The sequence below is a fragment of the Temnothorax curvispinosus genome, unplaced genomic scaffold (genome assembly GCF_003070985.1).
Source record: "Temnothorax curvispinosus isolate PA1 unplaced genomic scaffold, ASM307098v1 QBEX01007734.1, whole genome shotgun sequence".
NCBI lineage: Eukaryota > Metazoa > Arthropoda > Insecta > Hymenoptera > Formicidae > Temnothorax > Temnothorax curvispinosus.
The window spans coordinates 623,058-649,744 of NW_020217514.1; the positions used below are offsets into that span (position 1 = coordinate 623,058).

General features: G+C 36.2%; 2 protein-coding genes across 4 annotated transcripts in view; one reads left to right on the plus strand and one right to left on the minus strand.

The window, feature by feature from the left end:
- Window positions 1-75: 75 nt before the first annotated feature.
- LOC112457300 (midasin) overlaps window positions 76-26,687 on the plus strand; it is a 110,387-nt gene continuing 83,775 nt past the window's right edge. Inside the window, 11 exon segments of the mRNA XM_025020244.1 lie at window positions 76-344; window positions 504-739; window positions 1,035-1,280; window positions 1,410-2,476; window positions 2,690-5,473; window positions 5,645-6,113; window positions 6,325-6,700; window positions 6,796-7,113; window positions 7,217-7,525; window positions 7,689-7,910; window positions 8,001-8,129. Coding sequence (XP_024876012.1) covers window positions 270-344; window positions 504-739; window positions 1,035-1,280; window positions 1,410-2,476; window positions 2,690-5,473; window positions 5,645-6,113; window positions 6,325-6,700; window positions 6,796-7,113; window positions 7,217-7,525; window positions 7,689-7,910; window positions 8,001-8,129 — 6,231 coding nt within the window. The 5' untranslated portion in view covers window positions 76-269.
- The window catches only part of LOC112457297, a 47,139-nt gene continuing 32,880 nt past the window's right edge, over window positions 12,429-26,687 (minus strand). For all 3 annotated transcript variants that reach the window (XM_025020242.1, XM_025020241.1, XM_025020240.1), the window contains 7 exons: window positions 20,387-20,588; window positions 19,064-19,316; window positions 15,757-16,011; window positions 15,324-15,437; window positions 14,841-15,023; window positions 12,942-13,253; window positions 12,429-12,704 (listed from right to left, as the gene is read on the minus strand). In XM_025020242.1, coding sequence (XP_024876010.1) covers window positions 12,531-12,704; window positions 12,942-13,253; window positions 14,841-15,023; window positions 15,324-15,437; window positions 15,757-16,011; window positions 19,064-19,316; window positions 20,387-20,574 — 1,479 coding nt within the window. In that variant the 5' untranslated portion in view covers window positions 20,575-20,588 and the 3' untranslated portion in view covers window positions 12,429-12,530. The remainder of the gene's footprint in view (window positions 12,705-12,941; window positions 13,254-14,840; window positions 15,024-15,323; window positions 15,438-15,756; window positions 16,012-19,063; window positions 19,317-20,386; window positions 20,589-26,687) is intronic.

The following is a 26,687-nucleotide window of genomic DNA, read 5'->3' on the forward strand; positions in this document are numbered from 1 at the left end:
AGAAGTTCAACTGAACAAAACCTTCTGCCGCTGCCGCCTTCGGGAGTGGGAAGCTCACAGAGGGACCACGCAGGACCACGTGTTTCTCACGTCGTGGTCGTAACCTGTTTTAATCTCTTTCTTCAGCGTTACGAAGCCGAGTTGTGATTGTACTTTTATAACTTTAGAATTGAAAGCACTCGTCCAAAAGAAACTTTCTCCGGGGCATTCTGCGCCAACAATGTTCTCTGTTTTTTTCAAATAATTAATTTAACTCCGGAATAATCAAGATGTTAACTAAAAATTTATCATTTTTCTGTGAACGAAATCAGAGATATGAGCAGAGATTTTCATCTTTTGTAGAAGTGAGTATCGTTATTTTTTAAATATTGCTTTATATTTATTGTAAATTCCTGCAGATTTCTTCCTAATTATTATTTATTAATTTTAGTTCTTAGTTTTAACCCAAACTTGTGTACGTCTAAAATAAATATAAATTTAATTTTCTATTTATTTCTTTACAGGAATGTAATAAACTTGAACCTGACAAAATTTTGGAAATATTAAGTGAATTTTTGATGCAACCAGAGTGCACAAAAGATGTTGCTGACTGTTTTCCAGAATTGTTACCAGCGCTTGTTTCTGTAGCGATACCTGCAGTTGACGTACAATCGTCAGCATTAACGGACAAGGACAAGGTTCATAGATTAAACTGTGTCATATTAGGAAAGCTGGTTAATATTAATCAAGATTTACTAGTGTACGTATTTGTTATAAACTTTTTACTTTTTGCAGTAATAAGTTTACTTTATAAAATCCTATGATGTTTAATGTATGCAAGATTAATGAGCAAAAAATTTCAATTTATGAATTTCTTTGAGTGATATGCAAAGTGGGATAGATTTACGCTAAACATTAAATAGTATAAAGTATTAAATTAAAATTAAATTTTTGTAACTAAATATTAGTTATTTGTTCTCAAATTTAAAAGTTAAATGTTGAACATTAATGTTCTCTGTTTATTACGAAGAAATTTATATATTTTCTTATTTTAGGTTTGTCTTACGTTACTTTGATAATAACCTAGCTCCATTCGAACATCTCGACAACTCTCTTGATACAGTTCCACCTCCAAAGAAACAAAACAGAAGAAAATTTTCATGTATCTTAGAAGTATCTGACTATGACATTGCTATCGCATGTCACAATATCTTGCAGTCTGCTACTAGCCATTTTAAGCAAAAATGGCATTGGTCTGCATTTTACAAGTATTTAACAAATGCAGATGACAGGGTGAAATGGTAAGTACATTGCAAGAAACTTAATAAAATCTTTTTTCCAAAAATATATGTAATATATCCCAGAATGATATTAATTAATTAATCCATCTATAATTGTTTGAAAGTAAAAATTTGCTAATTTGATTTCAGGATCGCCTTAAAATGTATAGCTATAGTTTTGAACATGTCTGAATCAACAAAACTGTTGCGGGCACAAACAATCATTCCAAATTTTGAAAAATTTAAATTAAAATTTTTAATTGACCATGAAGACAAAGGCATAGATACTAGCATTGCCTGTGCCAGCTTTGAGTCAACGGAGGACACAGTTAAAAATATCCCATCTATCGTATCTGTTGGTGGCATTTTATTGCCCACTCTCGGCAGGAATAAAAGCACCCACAATTTAGTCGCGGTTTCTTCCACGAAGAAAAATCTGCAAAGTCTGGCCATAGCCGTTGGCTCCAGGAAATGTATCTGCCTGCAAGGACCAGTTGGTTGCGGTAAGACGGCTCTGGTGGAGTATTTAGCCAGAATCACTGGACATGATACGTCGAACTTCGTTAAAGTGCAGTTGGGCGATCAGACCGACTCGAAGATGCTGCTGGGAATGTACAGGTGTACCGACGTGCCTGGCGAATTTGTTTGGCAACCGGGTGTCCTCACACAGGCGGTTGTCTCTGGCAAATGGCTACTCTTAGAGGACGTGGATAGCGCTGCCCTTGATGTAGCCAGCGTTTTGAGCAATCTGGTGGAAACTGGAACACTCAGCGTACCCGGCTATCGCGATACCATTTATACCAACAGCGGTTTCCAGTTATTCGTTACTCAGCGATTGATGATGTCCACAACGGGCATTCAAAAACATGTCACAGGAGCATCAAGTTTGTTGCAAAAGCATTGGCTGTGCCTAAACGTGGAACCTCTGTCCAAGGACGAATTAGTGACTGTGGTCCAAACACTGTTTCCAGTATTGAGCACTATTGCTACTAAAATAGTAGATGTATTCTTGTTGTTCTCCGCAGGAGATCACGACGGTGAAAGTAACGCAAGTGATGCTATACTATCACTGAAGATTGGACGACAAACGTCGACGCGAGATTTAATAAAATGGTGTTCCAGAGCTGTCATCGATTACAGAGTTTCATCGTCAGATTCTCTATTCAAAATATTTCAGGATGCTGTAGACGTCTTTTGCTGTTCGGTGCCTAATCAAGGTAATAGTTTCTTCCTAATTTTTCTGTTTAAATATATGTTTATTAGATCTTTCTTACTTATCAATTTATACATTTTATAAATATTTATACATTTTTGTCTTCCACTTTTTTTAAAATAATATTTAAAAGTGTTCTCAATTAAATATTATATAATTAATTATATTACCTTTTTACATAATTAATTTAATATAATTAATTATATTACCTTTTTAGAGCAACGATTAAATTTGGCGATGGCGGTAGCTCCTAAACTTGGCATTGTAATGACGAAGCCGAAGCACTTTTGTAACATGTTTCGCAAACCGGATATAGACCTACGTCCCAAGCTTCTGATAGCGGGCAGGGCGAAGTTAACACGTAAAAAAGCGCAATACGCGAGAATAGATGTAGAAAAGATCAATTTCTCTTTTACAATGCCTTCTGCCTGTTTGTTGGAGCGCATAGCTAGTTGCGTCATACAAAAAGAGCCCGTGCTGCTGGTCGGCGAGACTGGTACCGGAAAAACGAGTTCGATACAATACCTCGCGAAGAGTACAGGCCACAGATTGACAATCATAAATATGAATCAGCAGAGCGAGAGTGCGGATTTACTAGGTGGCTACAAACCGGTCGATCTGAAGTTCCTGATTTCGCCCATCCGAGAGGAGTTTGAGATCCTATTTCGCTCTTACTTCGTCATCGAGTCAAACAGGAAGTTTCTTGAACACATTGCTCTGTGTCACAAGCAGCAGAAGTGGAAGAATCTTGTTGCTTTGATGAGTCACAGTGCGCGCGCTGCTGTGAAGAGATTGAAAGATAAATGTGGGGACCTTGATGACATCGCGTTCAAGAAAGACTCTTTGAAACGTTCCAAACAAGACAAGACTCGAGAGAAATCCGATCAGGATATCCAGACTGATATAAATCTACTGAGAAAGTGGGAAAAATTACTGGAGAAACTGGACAAGCTGGGAACTCAGGTGAGGAGTCAATATGCACTGGCATTCTCCTTTATAGAGGGGAGTCTGGTCAGGGCTTTGCGAAACGGTTATTGGGTTCTTTTGGATGAGATCAATCTGGCGAACGCGGAGACACTAGAATGTCTTTCCGGTTTGTTGGAAGGCTCCTCGGAGTCTCTGCCGTTATTGGAGCGCGGTGATGGAGAATCCGTGACAAGACATTCCGACTTCACGGTGTTCGCCTGCATGAATCCGGCCACAGATGTCGGCAAGAGAGATTTACCGGTCGGTTTGAGGAACAGATTCACCGAGTTCTACATCGACGAGCTGACCGGGCAATCGGATCTTCAGTTGCTCGTGAGCTCTTATCTGGCAGAATTAAATCTGTCGCTAGAGAAGCACAAATCGATCGTGAAGTTCTACCTGAACGTGAGAGAGGAAACTATGACCACGTTGTTCGACGGCACGGCGCATAAACCGCATTACAGTTTGAGAACGTTGTGTCGCGCATTGTACATTTCCGCGTCGAATCCCTGTGGCAATAACCTGAGATCCCTGTACGAAGCCTTCTCTTTGAGTTTCCTGACGCAGCTGGATTATAACTCGTATCCGAAAGTACAGAAATTGATCGCGGAAGCTATCCTCGATAACAAGAGCGCCAAAGCAATTCTTGGCACTCCTATACCGAAACCGGGATGCAGTCCAGGAGAAGAATATTTGTACATCGAAGGATATTGGGTCCTGCAAGGAAGCTTAACGCCTGAAACACCTAGCAACTATATATTGACTGATTCCGTCAGGAGAAATTTGAAAGACTTGGTACGAGTCGTGTCGATCGGAAAAATTCCAGTTTTGCTACAAGGCGACACGTCAGTCGGCAAGACCAGTTTAATTACCTATCTGGCGAAGACCACGGGACATGTCTGCGTCCGTATAAACAATCACGAGCACACAGATTTGCAGGAATACGTTGGAAGTTACATCGCGGACGAGACCGGAAAGCTGGTGTTCAAGGAAGGTGTCCTAGTTGACGCGATGCGTAAAGGATACTGGATTATTTTGGACGAGTTAAATTTAGCCCCGAGCGACGTTCTGGAAGCTTTGAATCGCGTCCTCGACGATAACAGGGAATTATTCATACCTGAGACGCAACAGGTAGTAAAAGCGCATGATCATTTTATGCTGTTTGCGACGCAAAATCCTCCTGGGGTCTACGGCGGCCGAAAAGTTTTGTCACGAGCGTTCAGGAACCGATTTGTAGAATTGCACTTCGACGAAATACCGCCAAACGAGTTGCAGATAATACTCAATCAGAGATGCAGTATGCCAGAGTCATACTGCAAACAAATAATCAACGTAATGACGGATCTCCAAATAAGACGTAAAAGTACGTCGACTTTTGCTGGTAAAAAGGGATTTATAACTCTGCGAGATCTATTTCGTTGGGGTGAGAGGTACAGATTAGCGCCCGACGTAGGCGAGAAACTGTATGATTGGAGTCAACATCTGGCGGACGAAGGCTACCTCGTTCTCGCGGCTAAGGTCCGTAAAGCGGAAGAAGCGGACGAAATAAGACAAGTGATACGAAAACACTTGAAGAGGGACGTGGACCCTGACAGCTTGTTCACACTGAACGATAAGACTTCGCCAGTAACGAGGCATATATTGGAAGAACTGAAGAACAGTATTCCTGGCTTTGACCATATCGTATGGACTTATCACATGCGTCGAATGGCGGTTCTGGTAAAGAAATCCTGTCAGTTTAAGGAACCGGTGTTACTGGTTGGAGAAACCGGTGGAGGCAAAACCACAGTCTGCCAGTTGATCGCAGCCATCAATGGCCAAGCTATGCGCGGTGTGAATTGCCATATGCATACCGAATCGTCCGATTTTCTGGGAAATCTGCGACCTGTTCGTGAGCACGCCAAGGATGATCAGAGGCTCTTCGAGTGGGTGGATGGACCGTTGATAAATGCCATGCGTAACGGCGACCTGTTTTTGGCTGACGAAATTTCATTAGCCGACGATAGCGTTTTGGAACGATTAAACTCACTTTTAGGTAAGCATGAGACGCATAAAACAAATCGTGTTCTATCGGAGGAAATCAATCGTGCACATGTTTCCGTGTATATATAATTGTTATAAAAAGAAGATTACAGGATTTTAACCATAGTGAAGCTTATTTGTATTATGATCTTTATATGTTTCTATAATAAATCTTTCTGTACAGAGCCGGAGCGTAGTCTTCTACTGGCTGAAAAAGGAATAGAGTCTTCGCACGGTGAAGAGAACACTGTGATTGTGGCGGACGAGAAATTTGTGTTCGTCGGCACGATGAATCCCGGCGGTGATTACGGCAAGAAGGAGCTTTCGCCGGCCTTGCGAAATCGCTTCACTGAAGTGTGGTGCGAGGGATGTATGGCCAGGAGCGATCTACGCGATATAATAACACATAATCTTCGCATCGATTCGGAAACAACGAGAGAGTCCGTCGCCACTGCGATATTGAGATTCACTGAATGGTTACAAACTACCGAAGTAGGCAAGAAGCTTACTGCGAGTATACGAGATGTACTCACCTGGATCGATTTTATAAATGTATCTACTGCCGGCACCTTGACAGTCGGAGATGCATATTATCACGGCGCTTGTCTCACGTATATTGATAGTCTTGGATCTGGTACCACGGGTTCGGAGAGGTAAGTGTTATTAGCACATAATATTATTGTATTTCTTATTTTATTCCGATATTTTAATTTTGCATGTAAAAATTGTTCAACCGTCTTAATTTTAAACCTGATCTATATTTAATTAAATTTTTTCAATTGAATTAGCTTCAATATAAATACTCATTTATTTTGATGCAATGAAGAATTTAATGCTTAGTAATAGATTTTTATTTATTTTCAGTTCCAGTAAATTGACAGATTTTACAGAGACTGCTTTTCAATTTATCAAGTCGGAAGTCGAAGATACGATACAATCGGAATTTGATGTGGAAACTACTTCTATGATAAACAAAAATGACGTTATAGATACTTCAGACGTATTCGGGGTGCCACCATTTTATGTTAAAAAAGGCCCGCATATCTCTTGTGAAACTCATGCATTTACATTCACAACTCCAATTACGAAACTGAATACGTTGAAATTGCTAAGAGCATTACAATTAAATAAGCCGATTCTTCTGGAAGGAAGTCCAGGTGTAGGAAAAACTAGTCTGGTTTCCGCACTCGCGAAAGCCGCAGGGCGTACTTTGCTCAGAATTAATTTAAGCGACCAAACGGTACCGTAAAATGGCGCAGTTTATTTTCATCATATTCTTAAAGTATAGCTTATTTTATTAAAAATTAAAATAAATGACATCTCTATTGTGTGCAGGACGTATCCGACTTGTTTGGCGCCGATCTTCCCGTAGAAAACGGGAAAGGCGGTGAGTTCGCATGGCGGGATGGTCCATTTTTGCGAGCTTTGCGTGCCGGATATTGGATTCTGCTTGATGAGTTAAACCTGGCATCGCAATCGGTCCTAGAAGGCCTTAATGCATGCTTCGATCACAGGGGAGAGATATACATCCCCGAACTAGGGAAGACATTTTCAGTCAAACCTGGTACAAGATTGTTCGGTTGTCAAAATCCCTTGCGGCAAGGTGGAGGTAGACGAGGCTTACCGAGATCTTTTTTAAATAGATTTACTCAGGTATTTATATATTATAGATATACATATACATATATAGCGTGATATAATGTGTGCTATGAAAGTAAGTAACTTAAATTGTAATCTAAATTTATCATTTTTGCAGGTATCCATAGATGCATTAATGCAAGACGACTTGATGTTTATACTTGGTGTGCAATTTCCACAACTTCCTGTGGAATTGATCAATGCCATGGTGCGATTTAATAGCGAATTAGCGTCGGAAGCTGGCATCGTATGGGGACATGCCGGGTCCCCATGGGAAATGAATCTACGAGATCTTACTCGATGGTGTGAAACGATTATCGAAGCCGCTTCTAACGAATTTCGCAGTAATAATTTAGAGTATAATCCAGGTGACAGCGTGGAGCTCATTTATGTTAACAGAATGAGGACTAATGAAGATCGACAAAAGGTGAGTCATTATAAAGTTATGTTTATCAAAATATCTAATAAAAATATCGAAAAATTCAGAATTGTACTGCAAGAAGTTGCTTTTAGGTTTATTAAAATATGTTGAGTTATAATATTTTTTATTATATAGCGTTTTTCTTAGTTTGGATTTTTTTGTGTTACAGGTTTATCAGGTATATAAAAATATATTCTTAGAGAGCTATCCTCTCCCACTCAATCAACTACCTATGTACCTCACGGAAGACAAACTTTTCATCGGCGACGTGACGTTAAGCCGAAAAAATTGCAGTGAACCACAGGACTTTAACTTGTTAGTGCTGAGAGAACAGAAAAAGACATTGAGGAGTCTCATGCAGTGTGTCAAAATGAATTGGATGTCTATTCTTGTACGCTTATTTATATTTTGTGAGATGCTTTTTGTTAAACTTCCATCTTTGACTAAATTAATTAATGCGATCAAATGTAATATATTATAGGTTGGTGCTTCGGGGTGCGGGAAAAGCAGTGTGGTTCGTTTACTTGCCGCTTTGACAGGCCAGAAGCTGAGATCAATTGCCGTGAATTCTGCGATGGACACGACGGAGATATTAGGTGGCTTCGAACAGGTAAGTGACAACGTGAGACAGATAAATATTTTCCTAACTTTACGTTAGGAATCTTCGAATATTCAAAGAGCCTCTGATTTCTCTGTATGCTTTCTGACGGGTCTTATATTTCCTGAAGGAAATAGACGATTCGGTATAGCAGTTTACATTACATATATATAACTTAGCCGTTGATATCTACAATTAGTTGCCAAATTGTGGGTTGCCGCTAGTTTCTCTGACCAGCAATCCGATAGGATTTCTTCATTAGAACCGCCATTCGACGCATATGATAAGTTCAAATGATACGAAAATGAATAATAATGTTCTTTTAGACCTGTTCTAATATGCTACAATATACCAAATATTGTAAGTCTTGTCAGTACGAACAAATTGTTAGAATCCACATCTTTGTTTAAATATTTTCTTATTATTTATCTTATTTTGTCTGCTTCTTTCGCTTTGCAAATTTTAACCGCGAGAATGAAATAGCACGTGTAATTTGGAAAAGCGATGGAAGGTTTACTTTAATCGTATCTTTGATATTTCTAATCTAATAAATATAAAAAAAATGTCTTTAATATTTTATAATTATTGTTCAAATTTCATTTCTCTAAAGAGAAATCTTAATATTTTCTAATCATTAAATATACAAATGTGTAAGGTCAGTTTAAAAAATATATTGCTATTTATTTCGCCATATTTGAAATACGCAATATTTTATTAATTAAATAAAAAGAAGAACATATAATTTATATATTACACATACTTTTATTTTAAATATGTGAGCAGGGTTTTATATACAGTTAAATATAAAGCATGGCTCTCTCTTTCTGGAAAGGATTAAATTTATGCTCGTTAATTTATATAGTTTACGATATTATCTCGCATACTCTGCTGTCGATTCGCAGCGATATTTCGGTTTTTCAGGCACCAGTCTCTTAGAAATGTTCTTAATAATAATACTTTGCCCTGATGAGATTATTTAGAATAATTCGCTTAAATGTTTGGCTTTCAAGAACGCTCTAAAAAAAAAATCGATTTTAATAGCAATTCCAAGAGATATTTGCTGTTAAATGGTAAAGACCTAAAGACGATAAATTATAAAATTTTGGGAGTATGTATTTTACAGGTGAACACTAAATGTATTTCAAAATACATAAAAATTTCAAGCATATCCCAAATATTCGGGATTTATTGAAACAATAATCCCGATGTAAATAATTGTAAAGATGCCATGAATTAAAATAATGTATTATTGCAAGAAATGTACGGTTTAATTAATATTAAACATATAATCGAGGCTGCGAGACTTTCTATTCAAACGCATCTCGTATTACACTTTTAATACATCTCTAAATATTTTTTTTCCTTACAATTGCCATTAATCGATTACGTCTCGATGTTGCGTTTATAAAATTACAATAAAAAATTTCGGACTTGCTCTGCCACTTTCTTACACATATAATTTACATTAATTTACATTAAACATTTATTACACACGCGACGTACCTATATAAGAAGAAAATATTTTGTGGTAGTCACAGTTAATTGACTTGTACCTAAGCAACGTCCTTCGCGCGCTGCTTTTAACACATCTCTGGTGAATAAAGAAAGAAGGGATTGAGTAAGGATATTAATTTTACATAATTTTGATAAATATCGACTCGCCACACAATGTTACGCCGTATATTCATTTTCAAACACATGACGCGTCTCTACATTGATATGCTTTTCGCTATACAATAAGAAACAATTTCTATACTAACACTTTTAAGATATTTTAATATATGTTTAATTATGCCAATAGTGCATATCTTTCATAATTTTGGAAGAAATTTTAATAATTCCGATTTGTGTTTATTTTAACCAGACTTATAAATAATTTAAACATGTTAAGAAGATATTCTCTTTATTAGATTCCACGTCCACAAATTTAAAATGTCTTTCTTAAGATTGAAATATGCTTATTAGTTAGATTTTTAGAGGATAATTTATTACAATTATGATCTGCGAACTACGATATAGTACGACGCAAGCCTGATATGAATAATTTTTACAATTTTTTTACATAAAATTAGTAGAAATCACTGCTTTTAGTTATTCTTGTAATTAGGAATTATACCTTTAATTCGTGTGAAGTATTATGTCTGTGCTTTAAAAGATCACGTGACATTAATTTGTCAATTTTAAGTATTATTAATTGAGTTTTGATTATTCTTAACATTATGAGTTTTCTTGTTTTGTCGATTTTTCTTGTTTCAATGTTCAGAGTCGACCTTTTTTAAATATGTTTTCTAATATCATGTTAATCACTTCAATATTATAATTTTTTGGGAGTAAGACTTCGAAACCGTTCAAGTTTTTCTTTATTATAGAAATGTGATGAGCAAATATTTGAAATATATATAGGGATATATCGCTTTTGGTTCGCTGTTTTGCTTCAAATACAACATTAAATTTATAAATTTGAAAATAAATATTGGAGGTAAATATATTAAGAACAATTATGGAAATTTATTAATATACCAAGCGTACAACTAGCAAAAAATTTCAACGGAATGGGGATGATTGTTCATATCTACATTTACATCTACATTTACTGTAATTATTCTCGGTTCTCCATTTGTAGAACAAACGACTGATTTCTCTGCTTTTTTACTCTCGTTAATCGTTCTCATTTGCATAAAACAAAAGTTTTGGTGTAACGCACAATTAGATCGGCGAGACTTAGGCCTGTTGGTTTTCGCTGCACTTCTGAATTAGTGCAATAAGTTAGAATAAAACAAATATATTTTCTTTCATTCTAATTTATTGCACTAGTTCAGAAGTGCAGTGAAAACGAACAGGGGCCTATTGATGCATTGTGCGATTGCAACGGGTGCAATCTCTAAAATGTCGCGTAGAAAATATATTATGTAATTTATTATATATAGTATCTCGTTTCGAGAAGATTGAGTCCCCAGATGAAGAAGCTCAGTAGTAGTGCCACTTTACGAAGGACTGAAATGCGGCAGGACTGCACATTCGATCGTTATATACACTTAATAAGTGCACCTCTAACTTGGCTAAATGAAGAAATTATAAATCTTTTCCAGTTAATTATACTTTCTACCATTACCACGTATTGTACTTCCCTGACTCGCTATAGAGATATTCGTTTCGTTTTCAGTTCTGTTCTGTGTAGCTGAAAAAGCAGATCACGAATTAATATTATTTTATATCTCTAAGGTATATATCGCTCTGTACATATAAATTGTATGTACTTTATATTTTTCTAACGATAAGAATCTATTACCATGAAAGCACACCGACAAAGAGACTAGGACGTTTATAAGCAATCACAGATACATTCAGATGATGCCCGGTGGATTACATTTCTTTCCTCTTCGATTTGTCGCGTTTTATTTTTTAGCTACAACGTCCAACTTATCAAAAAGAAAAGGGAATTAAATTTCAACTTGTATGATATCGAATGATATCCGGACTTTAAAATACATAGCTTGCAATGATAAGTAAACATATTTTATGCGCATATATTATTCAGAATATTAAATTAACGTGAAATTTTAATTGGATTGCTGATCGCATGCAAATCATAGTTAAAATAAATTAATGTTATTATTAAGTATTTAATTATCAGTTTAATTGTCAATTTACTACACTACTGCTTAGAAGTGTGATTAAATTTTGTGAATATTTTTTAGATTTCTTGATGAAGTACTTCTGCTTTATGATGAAAATTGTAAAAGTTGTCGGAAAAAATTCTAATCATTAATTTTGTAACAAATAAGACATAAGATATGCATGTACGTTCTAAGGCAAGATAATACCGTTTTTCGGATAAGAAAGCAATGATCTTTACATTATTTTAACTAACGATTTTGGACGTGACAATAGTGGAAATTGATATATACATAAATACGAGTTTTATGAAAAAAGTCAGTCTGTCAATTTTTTTTTAAGTCTATTATATTGTAAAAGTAAAGTGCATACTAATTTTTTTAATGACTTTATTTTCTAACAAAACTCAAGCTGCATTATTTGTATGATTAATCAATCATACACATTTTATCAACATTTTGACGTATTCTTGTTCCTCGATATTGTATTAAATGTCCGTAAAAAAAATTTACGATGGTATAACTTCATTTATCTAGATTAATATTGATATTAAAAACTGCATGAACGTAAAGTTTTGTGGATATTTTCAAACGCAATTGGAGATAGTTGTGATATTCGCTGATATATTAACGTTCATTTAAAAAATGTTTAAGTAACGCAGTATTTGTAGCGCGTGATTCATTTGATTTTGATAGGAAGGATTTTTCCTGAAAGTCTGTTTTTATCGTTTTTGCAATTATTTTTACATTGTAATCGATTAACGTTGTGTTTTTTGGTTCGATGATTGGTTAAGGTCGTTTATTCGCTGGGGAAGTCGCTACTCGTCGGACTCATCTGCAGATCGTTCAGTTCCGCCGGTGGTGGTAGCAGGAGGCTCGGTCTCCTGGATAGTTCCTCCCCGTACAGGCTAGAAGTGCTCTTTGGTCTTGAGGTCAGACTCCAAGGATCGGGTGGTATCACGATGGAATCGTCCTGTAATTTTACTGATAATTTTGTATTTGTATCGTAAGCTTGGATAAAAGATTTATATAATTAATATAATAATCACACAAAAATGTCTCGATAGGAGAAACATCGAGGAAAATTAGTCTAAACAATAAGTGATCTTTGAGTGATTGAGGGATGGGGGCGTCGTTAAAGATCAATCTTTAAGCGATTAAATACGAATTCCGTGATAACTTTCGGTGATTACTCAGACGAGTGTCCTACCACCAGTAAGTGTTTGGCAGTTGGCGGCAGGGGTGGTTTTAAGAGCGCCACATCAGTAAGATTGCATCCCGACGGCACGGTCGGCGCCGCCAGGGGTGGATCCGGCGGCGAGGGGAGATTCATCGGCGGTTCGTATCGGGGTAGCTGAACGTTCTGCATCGGACCGGCCGCGGCGGGTCCGAGGATCCACCGGGCTATACTTTCGCAGCAGCCGCAGCACACGTCCGTCATACCCTGCCGCAGCCCCCGGTGCAGGGCGAGGAACAAGGCCGGGTTTACGAAGGCGTGCACGTACGCGATGTGTAGGGTCACCTGGTACAACAAAACCGCGGAATCCAGTGATTTAGATGCGATGCACAGTTTGCATCGTGCTGCTGCAAACATAAATCTATAAGCTAAACCAAAATTACGCGGTAGCGTGATGCTTATAAAATAGAAAGGAGGACGAAACCACGTAGAGAAGCTGCACTGTCTTCTTTTAAAGCAAGAAATTAAAATTATAGTTAATATGATCGATTTATCGCATGAGAACGATAAAACATATGCTAAAAATAACAATAAAAAATAAATGTTGTAGTTTAATTATTCGTATATGAATCTGATTTTATTTAAATTAATGGAGAATTATATTTAAAAGAATCTTTCTTTTTATGAGGCATGTTATAAAATTTCTACATTGAAAGATATTGAAGTTTATACATGTTTACACAATAAGATTTTTTTAAATTACGTTTTTCACTATTTTCGCGGTTCATCTACGTTTTGTCAAAACACTGGAAATTTATTGCGCATCGAGGAGATAAAATGCGGTAATTTCGTGCATCTGTTACGATGCTACATCAGCAAAACCGCTGCGCGATGTCTTCGAGTCTCTCGACGAGTTTTTCGGCGAAGACTCTCCTCTCTTGGAAAATTTATATTCTCGTGGAAAGATTCTTCGGAGAAACTCTGCTCGGTATATAGCTGTGAATTCGCTCGAGCAATACAACTCTTGTATTGGCACGGTCGAGCAAGTTACGATTTCATGTTTTCACGCGAAGTTTTCGCATCCTTTTTCTATCTCAGAACTCTCTATATTGTTATCACAAGTCGAACTAAAACTTGACAAATTTTATTATATCTCGCACACGCGTATTTTGGACATCGCGTCATTAGAATTATTAACCCTGAAATGCAAAATTTTTTACAGCATTCTATTTTAAAAAAATTTTAAATAAATAACGACTGTTTTAAAGAATTTAATAAAACATTAAAAGAATTCTTCTTTACTAATTTGAACCCTTAAAAGTAGATGTGCAAAGTCGCGCGTTTTTAGTTCGAATTTCATAGAGAGTACACGGAGAAAAGTCGCTTTGCATATGTGCAAAACTGCGCACTTAAGGATTAAGGAATTATATATTATAACGTTCAATTATAATGATTAAGAAAAAGGGTGAAATTTGTATCTCCAGTCATTTATATCTTCAGACGATTAACTTCGACATTTGCATGCTATTTGTGTGACGATACTGTATATTTATTTGTGTTTATTGTAATGTTTATTTATATAATAAGCTGCTGATATCCCACCGATTATTTTTGGCTAATACATCTTTTGAAATTAATATAAGGGAGCTCATTCACAGTTGAATAAATAATACGACATATAATTGCCATTTTTAACGGGACGAAATTTGAAGGCGCGGGAACATTTGTATATCAAGCTATTAATATTCTCCCTAATATCGCAAATGCGCACAAATGCGCCATTACATTACAAGTGAGATAAGTAATGACCGGAAGATATTTATGGGGACATAAATATCGATAGCGTCTAAATTTCGCGGGAAGTAACATTAACACGAACGCAGATACAAACTTGCCATTATCTTCTCGCAACACTCTATACATTTTAATTACCTCGTAACCAGTAGGGTTTCCTATAACGGGATGATGCACCAGGGTAACGAAAAACAATGGTCCCCAGAACAAGACATACGCCGCTGTTATAACCAGGAACATTTTCACCCTCTGCACACCCTCGCGTTCCATTCTCCTGAGGTAATTCCTCATTTTCCGGTGTTCCTCGATGGCACCCGTTCTCTGAAATGTCGTTTCTGGGTAATTTTATATCTTTTTACACGGCACTCGCGTTTTCTTTTTTTCATTTCCATCTGCTTCGCATATATGTCCCATTTGTAGGTGTATAAAAATGTACATATGTATATATAAAGAAAAACTAATACCTACCGTCAATACTGTTGTTGGTAATATTTAAAACTTGCTTTTTAGAAAACATTGAACTATTATTTAAATGAGGGGATTTGTAAATATTTATTCATTAATATATGTATATAGAAAAGAAATACGCACTTTGCGTTGAAAATCATTGACGTGACTTACTTTTGGCGTCGTACCGTTTCTCGTGTCACCGTCTTCGGTTGCAAGCGCATTCGTTGCACCTTGATGCCCTCCCGTCACATTAACGAGCGTTGTAACGAGGCCAGCTACTCGTACCTGGAAATAAATGCAATGTTATATAAATTTAAGTAAAACTTAAGTAAAATTAAGTGATATTTTTTTTATCAAAATGTATAAAATCTGTAAAAAACTTTTTTCTTGTAAAAATGCAAAAACGCTGTTATCCAAAATGTCAATTCTAAATTGAAATATATATTAATTACATTTTTGTAATATTTTAATTTGTTACATTTTGTAATAGTTTGTAATATTTTGTAAGTTTTAGAAGTAGGAACTCTTTTTTTTTTTTATTATTATCTATATGTAATATTATATATATACATTTGATAGACGTTGGTTCGATTTTTCCGCTTACCGCTTCGACGTTTGCTTTTGTCAGATCTCTGTGCAACTTTCTCAAGTGAAAGAGCGTGAGCGCTACGCAAATAATGTTGATGACAATCCAAAGGGCATTGAGTATATAGTGACGAAAAGGACCGTGTATTAATGGGCAGCTAGGCGTGTTGTGACCGCTCTCCGTGTTCGCCGCTAAAGCCCCGCTAAGAAACGTAGGTCCCAAATTGATAGTTATGCTGGCGAACCAAATCATGAAGGTGCCGAAGAGCACGCACTGCAAAAATAAGCGAATAATTATTCGATAAAGTTCGCAAAATGATTTTTCCATGTCACGTTATTTTTCCTGAGTTTTTCGGAGGTGCATTTATCAGCGCAAACCAGTAGTATTTCACGAATTGCGCTTGCGGTTTGATAACACTTTTTCAACAACGAATCTTTGAACTTTTTTTATAAAGATAATGAAACGGATTTTATTTGGGAAATATAGAACTAACATTAAATTAAGTATTATCGTCTTTTTTGCGAATTATTTGTAATATTTTTTATCTTTTTTCGCGATAGCAAATGACTGCATATGAGAGCTCCTACACTGAGAAAAAAATGTTGTAAATTTGACTAAACTCGTTTAGTTGTAGTGATTTGTTTAATGCAAATATTAATATATTTAAATCAAATATACGTGAGTAATATCAAGAAATTCTGAATCTATTTAAATATAATATTTTTTGAATTAACAAATGTTAGCTTGACAGCCCGTGACCGCTGCATTAGTTGAATCAAATAATATTTCTTTGAATCTACGATTTTTTTTTCTCAGTGTATTGATTGCTATTGTCTCAAGTAAAATACGATACAAACTGTTTTTTCACAATTTAATTAAACTAGTCCTCTATGTTTTCTGTATAAATAATTTCTCAATGAGCTTACTAAATAGTTGAACGAAATGCTAGTTATTTTAATCTAATTACTTGACCGATGCTGATAATTTACAAATAAATTCTACAAGAGAAAATTTAAATTTGCAATTTTAAATCAAGCACGATGTGAGATGCACTGTTGTTTGATCCGACGAATTTTCACAGTAGGATGTTTTACAAATATAATTATGGATTTAATTGTTCAGCACGAAACAGTATCAGCAAAAATATTATCGGAAACTATTAATCATTACAAATAGCGATCGTAAATTTTTAGAAAACATATATTTACAAGTTTCATAAAATTTCATAAATATTCATATTTATTGGATCAAACGTAGTCTCGTTTCGGATATCGTGATTGGTCAGTCTAACGAGTTTAAGATATAATCCGATTGTCTTCGTTTAAATTCTAGAAACTGACACACCTATGCAATCCTGTAATCCATAATTGATCCGCCATCGTAAAGAGTAAAGACCATTTTACCGAAGCCAAGTTTTAACCAGATTTTACATTTTTTGCATTTATTCGCTTGCTGATAAAAATAACAAATACTATTTTAAATACTCCTCTTTTTGTCAAAATTATAAAAATAAATTATTATAATAAAAATTTTAAAATATAATTATATATATTAAAAGTTAAAATTCTAATAGAAATCTATTTCATATTTGTCTTATTTCATATTTCATATTTGTCTCGTTATTTTTTGCAATTATTAAAAATTTACATTTTATGTTTTATTATTTATTTGCAATTTAGAAATTTAACTTGTAACAAGCGAGTTTAATAAACTGGGTACCAAGAAAATTGTTCTGACATAATTAAAACCTAAGGCCGAATAAAACGTATGTTGTTAGCGACGTTTAAAGTAATTGCAGAAATTATTTCATTCCATATAAGGCTACAATTGCAATTTGCTCGCAAGGGACACATAATAATACACATCTCGCATGTTTAACGAACCATTATTAGAATTCTGTTGTTACGAAAGCGAATCGAGTGTCACTAGACGTACAAGTTATTGCGTCAAATTAATTTGAAACTATAATTGCTACTACATACGCGCAGGGAAGCCAAGTCGTTAAGGAATTAATTGCGCTAATTCATTGTCTCGGATCGTATTGTAATGATATAGGTGATGCCTCGTAAGATCTGCATCGAATTTTAGAAGCCTTGCAGTAGTCTGATGAATTTGAAGATAACTTTCCCTCGGTGTCAGAGTTCTGCCTCGTGATTTTTTAATTCTTAATTAAATTCATTGTGTAGGTAAGTTGGAATAAAAACAAAATTTGCTTAAAGTTATAAATGAGAGATTGTAGAACATAATAATAATTTAATAATTTGTGATGAGAAAACAGAACTAGTCGTACAATACTTGCAAATTGAAACGTTATTTATTTTCATACTTTATTAGTGATTATGTTTAAGTATTTAATAATTCAGTATATAAAAATTTACTATGAAATTGACTAGAAAAAATTCTGTCTTTACAAACGTTGACTGGATGAATTTATCACAACTTATTAAGAAGTGTCTAACTCAGGCTGTGCGCTTAATGTTTTTTTTTCTGCGGTGCAATTAATTTTCCTTGGGAAAATCCGATTTAGTCCGACAGCTTTCGCTCCGATATCTCTATATGCTGCGATCCGACGTGGACGGTTTGCACCGCAATCAGTCACCGCTAAATTCGCTATCACAATGCTGCGGTTAAGCGGAAATTTCTCTCTCATTTTGCATGCGAGACGGACAACCGCAGTCTACGTTAACCAAAGTCACGCGGTTTATTTATATGTCACAATATTTTATCAATAGCTTGTCACAAGCAAACATATTTAACCTTGATTTGATTTAACGCCTTAAAAGCATTAGTATCTATATTTGTTTAAATAAGTACGTAATTTTATAACCGTAATGTGTGTACAAACGTAAAATCAAATGCTTAATCGAGTTAGACTCGATATAATACGTTGCTTATCACGTAATTCTTCAAGCAATAAAATCTGCACGCGATTATAAACGGCAAACTATATTTTTAGGATCTCCGTAAATTCCTTTAATTAATAAAAATCCTTTGATTAACATCAAATCAATTGATTAGACAAAGTTGAAGACGAAATACTTTATTTTTGCTTTTTTTACGGAAAATAGTTTGGATCGCAACGAGTTAAGAGACGATTGAGAAGATCGAGGGTTGAAAGTTAGGGAGTTTGTAAATTGAACGAGCTGAGTGCTGAGGGATAAGTTAAATAAAACTGAATTGTGTTAAAACTCTTGGAGATCGAGACGTATGCACGAATCTACTCTTATTTACTTTACGATGCATCTGAGAAAACCATCACGAGAAATCCTTGTCGAATAGAAAGCACAGATCACATTAACTTGACAACGCGCGTCATAATTCTTACCTGGGGTGAGTCCATCAGCAAGGGAGCAGTCAGATCTGCCTCCTCGTCGCTCTCTGGGAATACCGGGCTGTCGTTTAGCACAGTCGTTAGCATGTTTACCGTGGAGACGGTCACCAGTAGCAGAAAGGCGGTCTCTACCAGAGAGCACTTGTTAACGGGCTGACAATTCAATATACTGGAGCCTAGGGGCAACAATATAGCGGCTCTCGCGCAATCCACCATGGCTTGGTGGAATAACAATCCCTGGGACCACCTGTGAATCCCGGGATAACTATATGTCAACACGTTCGCTATTCTGTAGCCGTCTCATCTCCGATTACCCTTCCAATATCCAATAGCAGAACTTATCATTGCATCTTATATAAGATGTCTCCGGCAATTTCAGTTTATTTGCAATTATGTTTGAAAAAAAACCATGAATGCTAATAGAATATTTCTAAGATATGGAATCAAGAACGTATTAATTTTTTTACATGAATATGTAACGATTATCTTCCTCCGTCATTTATTGCATTCAACGTTAGATATTTTATTAATTAAATTCAAACCATTTCAATCTGTGAAGTAGTTTGTAAGAAATATACACATTTTACTTGCAGTTAGTTGCAATCTCAAAAGATATTGCATGTACCAACGTTTTCGAGAAGGAAAATCAACTGTAAATTGATAGCAAGGTACATTCCTATAAGATTCGATATCATATTTGGGACACTCCGCAGTTTGTCACGCGCACCATGTTTCGCGTATCGATTAGATATTTTGTTTACTCGCAAGCATACAGCATACGATCGAGATTTTATTCGGTAAACAGCACGTGACGGTTACCGAGCCGCAATATAGCTGCCTGTTCACGTACCTGAAATAAAAGTTCAACAAGTCAAGATACTTTTACACGAGATTAAAATCCCACGTATGGCACGGAAACTGAACTTGCCCCTAACTCATAAATTCTATTCAAAAGTATGAGAAGTCGCAATAAAGCAAATTTGTTTTCGTTTATTGCGACAGCATGTTCCTATATCAAACAAATGCATATTAAATTCACAATGCGTTTGAACGCTACGAGGCAAATGTAATAGAACGCGATGGAATATGGCGTTTTCCATATCGCGCAACATCTTTTCCTTCCATTTGTGAGAAATCCGGTCGTGTAATTTTTGCATCGTCGCGCGATATGCCCGTAGGAAGCGATTTTGTGTCGTGTATATCGAACGGGTCATAACACGAGAATTTCCGGGGCGTTATTCCATGCGGATCAGGCCGTGCAAAGCAGGGGGAAATCATAAAGCGCCTGGTCTTCCGTGGATTATTATCGCTTCGTACCTGCGCAGCTGTCGCTTCGCCAGTATCAACGTCATGAGGATGATATTCGCCCCCATCCCCAGTGCACCGAGGCTAAATATGACGGTGGCCTCAGTCACACCACCGGGGTGACACTGGAACACCTTGGTGGCGTTGGACGTGACATTCCCGGAAGCCCCGATGCCGAATCTCAGATTAGCTCCGATCATCGCTACCGCTGAACCTGCACAAGAGAATCGTCTCATTTAGCTGTCGAACGCACGCGTTCCAATTTTGTAATAGCTATTAGAGCGGAGCGGTCTTGAAATCCCGAAATCGTCCTATCATTCGAGTGTACAATCCCATTTTAATATATAAATGTTCGAATTTAACGAATAGTATAAAATATTTAGCACAATCTTGTAGCAAGATGTGAGGATTATTAGTTCCAAGTGCATGTTAAACAAAAATTCTTCTTAATGATCCATACAATTCCGGTTAACAAAATATGTTAAGTACAGAGCAGAAATCTGGTCATTATTAGATCACGTTAGGAGTTGTTATTAATGAAGAACGCGCGAATCTCAGATATTTCCATTTTCCGTGAAATCTCGTGTTCCGCTCCCGGCTCTCATTGAAATCCAGTTACTCTAGTTAGGCCTTAATGATCCTTCGTGTGTAACTAGAGGCCGAACACTAATTGAACGTCCAATTATTGTCTCAATAATTATGGAATAGTAGAAGCGATCTTTGCCAATGATTCCTTTGATTAATTCAGTTGGTCATTGACATGATGACATTGTGGTGACAAAACTGGATTGATCAAGGATGAAATCTTATCTTTTCGGCATTTTATTATAAGACTTATTTTATTATCAATTATTTGATTTAATAAATTTTATTTGAAATACAACTTGATCGCTTTAAACATTCTTTTTGCTGATAGAATATAGATTGATGCAAATTCTTAAATTTTAACATTTCAAAAATTGATTTAAATTGAATTGAATTAAATTGCTGACTTTTATAGATATTGATAACTTGCAACTCTATTTTATTTATTATTTTATAAATACGGTTTTTATAAAAATATTGGTTTGAAAATACGGTCTTTATAAAAATATTGGTTTGAAAATACGGTCTTTATAAAAAGATTCCATTTCTTTGGCTGTCGATCAGCCATAAATTTTAAACAGCGCGCAGCGCCGTAAAATGTCAAAATAGACCTCGTTAAATCGTTCTATTCAGAAGCGGATACATTTCTATTTTAATTCAGTCTTCGTTCAATTTTTCTGATCATTTTTATTCACTTAAACCAATTTGGCCAAGCACGGTATCTCTAGATATTTCGAAGAGGCGTAAAATACCTATCCGGGTGAACGCGATATTGCTTGTTTATTCTTTCGTCGGGATTCAGTTGCGCGCACATTTTATTGAAAGAAAAGTGAGAAAATAGGAGAGAGACTGGGAACAGTGACTATATCCGAATTTTATAGATATCTGCACCTGAAAACGTACAATATGTGTCTCGGAACTACCGCACTTTTCTTCACTCGCAGGACTTCCTTTTGCAATCGATTTTTCATTGTCATAAATGTCACGATATCAGAAGTTGAATTGCAAGAGAAAAAGAAGCCCTTCCGCGCACTAACTTCAATTTTATAAACGATAGAAAAATTTCATCATTCATTCGTTTTTTTATATTTAATATTTATAAATATTTTTTCTACTGTTTTTGCACAAATAAATGTGCAAATACTGCAAATAGACCACAGAACTTTATGTTTAATTTAATTCCTACAGATATCTCTTTATCGTAAAAACGAATAAGCGTATAAGATCGTATATATAAAACACGTCTAATGCGGCCAAACGAATTTTCAGTAAAGTGCTTGGCTTGGGGAGAATCTCATCTCTTATCGGCCAATAAAGGTATATCCAGGATACACTGCGCGCTCTTGAGCACTTATCGCGAGATCATATATCCCTCTTTCTTCCTTCGGGCAAAATCATTCGGTTCTCATTTACCGAAATAAACGCGAGCGCGCGGTTGTCTTCGAAACGTCTCCTTGTTTTCGCGCATACACACGACCCACACTTCTGAATCGTGACCCGCATTAACCGAGAGATATATATATATATTATACTGCCGTACGAGAAGTGTCAACTAAGGGAGAGAAGGGAAGAGAAAAATAGGGATACGCGCGAGAGACAAACAAAGACAAGAAGCAGAGCTTCAACTTCATTCGACCTGTAAAAACTCGATCGTTGCCGGACTCGGTCCGGGAAAACTGCAATAGCTATCGATGTACAGCCAAGCCAGCGAAATTAAGCAGCATCCGATACGAACTAATTCGATTTCAGTCTGCTGCAGTTAATTGTGTCAGGAACTATACGAAGGTGAGAGAAGAGAAAATATCCTCTGTCGCCTGTTGACACGCGCACTTCGTCACGGTACCGCTTCTTGCGACGACGTACGCTTTGCGTCCAGCATTATACGATTTTCTGAGTTTTCCGAGCTATTTATAACTTGTCCGGGAAATTCCCTCATCGCCAAGTTCTTCACTTGCATTTTCGGTGAATTTATTTTGAGACGAAACTATTACTCTTCTGTATTGTAACGATGAATTCTCCGGACAAACAGCGAGATGAGTAGCAAACAACGGTTCTTTTATTCTACTTTTCGTCACAGAAAAATCTAAAATATGTTTGCCATTAAGTTCGTAGCTTGCAGCCGTAAAGCCACGTCATGGAATCTTGAAAGCGCCTTTCGACGTCACAGCTTTTTCGATTCCAGAATTGCTGGGAGTCGCTTGGCAATCGGCCGACGCGAGTCTTCCCTTTTAGCTATCGATCGCGGCAAAAAGTTTTACTGATCTGAAGCCAAAAAAGAAACGACGATTCTCGTGGTGTACTGCTACCAGAAAGTATACTACTACTGTTCTTTTATATGTCGGATTTTGATCGTTAAGTTGTGAGTGGATTGATATCATTGGTATCTAATTTATAAATTCCTATCAATCAGTTATTTCGCAATACTCTTAAATTAAGAAGACGCGAGGCAAAAAGCAGATAGATTGAAATATCGAAAAAGATCAAAGTACCTCTTATACCTTTATTCTCAAACGAAGCAATTCGTGCGAAATAAAGTGCTCATGGTTAACTTCGTTAATTAATTACATTAATTAAATTTATGCTACTGCAGACATATCTTTTTATGATATGAGAGAAAGAAGAGAGGGAGAGAGAACAAGATTTGCCTTTAATTTGAAACCTGCAATAATGGATCAAGTCTCTATCTAAAATAAGCTGCTTAATTAGAAATGATAAGTTGACATAAAAACACGTCGATGGAAATCTAGAAAAAGAAATGTTTCTGATTAAAAATCGCGGCGGACAATGCGTGCGTCACTTGCGGACGAATTTTAAATTTAGAATATTTCCAAATGATAGGTTAAGTTTAAAGAATGCAGATATCAGTAGAGTAATATCGATTATTTATCCGATTTCCGATACGATATATAGGCAACGGCCAGGTCGCCGGTCGGACGAGCATAGAATTATATCCCGAGACCCTCCTCTACAAGAATGGATAGGAAATGGTGAGAAGCTCTCGCACGGGGGGTTCTGGCCACTTGAGTATAAATTAGTGCGCAGAAATGCCGTAGTGACTTATATTTCCCAGTTCTCGATTTCTTAAGTCGATCAGTCTTTACACTTAAGCGAAATCTCAACATATTCTAGAAAAATTTCGGGATCGTCGAATAAAAGTAATTTTTCAACTTGATATCAAAGTTTAAAATTTTATCTTGAAATTGGAAATTCAAATTTATGAAAAGTCGGATATACCTAATAGTATAAACAAAATCTGTCACAACCAAGAAATGCTTCAACTGAAATAATTAATTTTCAGGAAGCTGTTTAAATTAAAATTGAAATATTCTGAAGAGAAGGTAAACGAGTTTAGCTAAAACGGATCAGATTCCGAATCAAATAAGCGATTAATTTAAATCAAGATCCATCTCCACTCCCCCTAAAACTTAAAGACTTAGAAAAGACAATCAAAGCCGACGAATTCAAGGAAGACTTGCATCACGAATTAATAGAATTTAAAAACAGATTTCCGAATTTCAATTTGGGGATCATAAATTTGATCCCTGTTACAATTGTTATAAGCTATACGATATCTTTTGATGTTGATTAATCACACAAACTAATCCAAATCCTGGATAAATGCTTAAATGTATTGATTTAAAACGGACAGATTCATACTTCTTATCAATTCGTGACAGCGTTTTTTTTTACGCGCGTTTTTCTCGTCGACCGTCCCGCGAATCGTAAATTTCCATCTGTTCGAGAGTTTTTAGCGAGCCGCATCTAGAAAGCGCCAGAAGGACATATCTCATGCATATTTATGCGGGGATGACATAATTCAATTTTAGGGTTGTGGTACATCAGCGGCGCGATGTGCCTTCCCTCTGACCATCTCACAATTAACCTGCCGGTAATTCGTCCTGCTGCGGGCCAGCCTTCGCCCGCAGCGCGGGTCCAGAATCGCAGTAACGCTCGAAATTACTTTTCACGTGTTTCAAAACTTGAATGTATATTCAGCCGGCGCCAGGACGAAGTTATCTCTCGCGGGAAAGTTTTCCCCGCGGCGTTTTCCGTTTTGTCTTCGTGAGTTTTATCACGGTTATTTCTAGGCAACGAGGCACGTGACGCCCATTCGCGGTGCGTTGAGATAAGGAATTTAAAAAAAAGAAAGATCCAAAATAGTGGAGTCGATTTTCACCAGAGTTCCATTCTTAGCGGATAAAATCGTTATCGCCATTGTATAACTTTAATGTCGTAGTAACCGTGACATCTTCTTAATTTTTCGAGAGAACTAAAATGTAACTCAGCGCTTCTCAAAAGATGATCTTGATAAAAGGCGAGTAAAGGATGTGTACGTATAATAAGCCGGCCGATATTATCGATTCGTAAATTGCTCTCTATATCTACAAAAGACTTCTGCACAGATTATGATATTCTTTTTTATATAAAAAGATTTAATACTTTTTCACAACACCTCCACGGAAAGTTCGATTTTCCATGCCTGTATAGAGAGGCGAAAGCGGTCAATTTCGCGCCAGGGCGGCATAAGCGAGCGGAAAGTAACCACTTTCCTGCCTAGTGATTACTTTCCGCCCGCTATGCCGCCCTGGCGTAAAATTGACCACTCTCGCCCCTCTCTAGGCATGGAGGTCGAACTTTCCGTAAAAATGTTGTGAAAAATATCGTGTGCATCTCGGGTCGAAAGCTTTTTCAGACTCTTTTGATTTGCTGCCCTCGCCTTCGGCTCGGGCGCCAAACTTCACACTCGTCTGAAAAACGCTATTTTCGCCCCTTGGTGCACAATATACTATTAAATTTTCAATCTTTTTTCTGATATTGAATGGACATTGTTCACACTGCAAATCTAAGTGTGTCATTTCCACACGCATAAACGTCTAAAAATAACACACTAGACTTAAGCTTTTTTTACATGGTTTTTTACGTTTTAAATTACATTATTTAACACGTTTAATTGTATTAAATTAAAAGTTAATACGTTTAATCGTGTTAAATGACGTGATTTAAAAGAGCTTCAGCTAACATAACACACTTGGATTTGCAGTGCACTGAAATGTATTTCAAATAAAGATTATTAAGATATCTTTTGAGATGCGCTGAGTTACATTTTAGTTCCCTCGAAAAATTAAGATGTCATGATTATTATAACATAAAAGTTATACAATAGCGATAACGACTTTGTCCTAAAGATGGAACTTTGCGAAAATCGAGATTTACTAACGAATTTCTGTATTAACAATATTAATTTGGAATTGAAATATATTTACATAATTTTGTTTAGCACGGCGATGCATAAAAATATTCAATTAACTGTAGATTTAAATGTAGATTTAAAAATTGTAAAAATCCGAGATTGTTGAATAAATATCAGACAAAATGATGTATTGTAGCGAAAGTTTAATTGCTCATAGTTTCACGGCTATTTGCATATGCAAATTCCCCTGCGATGGACCCTTGAAATGTTTTATTCTTGATAGTGTTAGCCATTGCATTATCTTACCCTTTCAATTAACGCAAAGATTTTAAATTAAACAAGACGTGATAAAGTCGACGGTTTATTGGTAATATTTGATTACTCGATCGATAAACACTTACATGTGTAAATAGGATATCGGTAATTGACACACAGTTACACAGATATAAAGTGGATCACGTAGATTCCGATAGAAACGAATGGGATTTAAAGCAATCCAATTAGGCAGACCTAAATAAATTCGTTAAGTCTTGACGA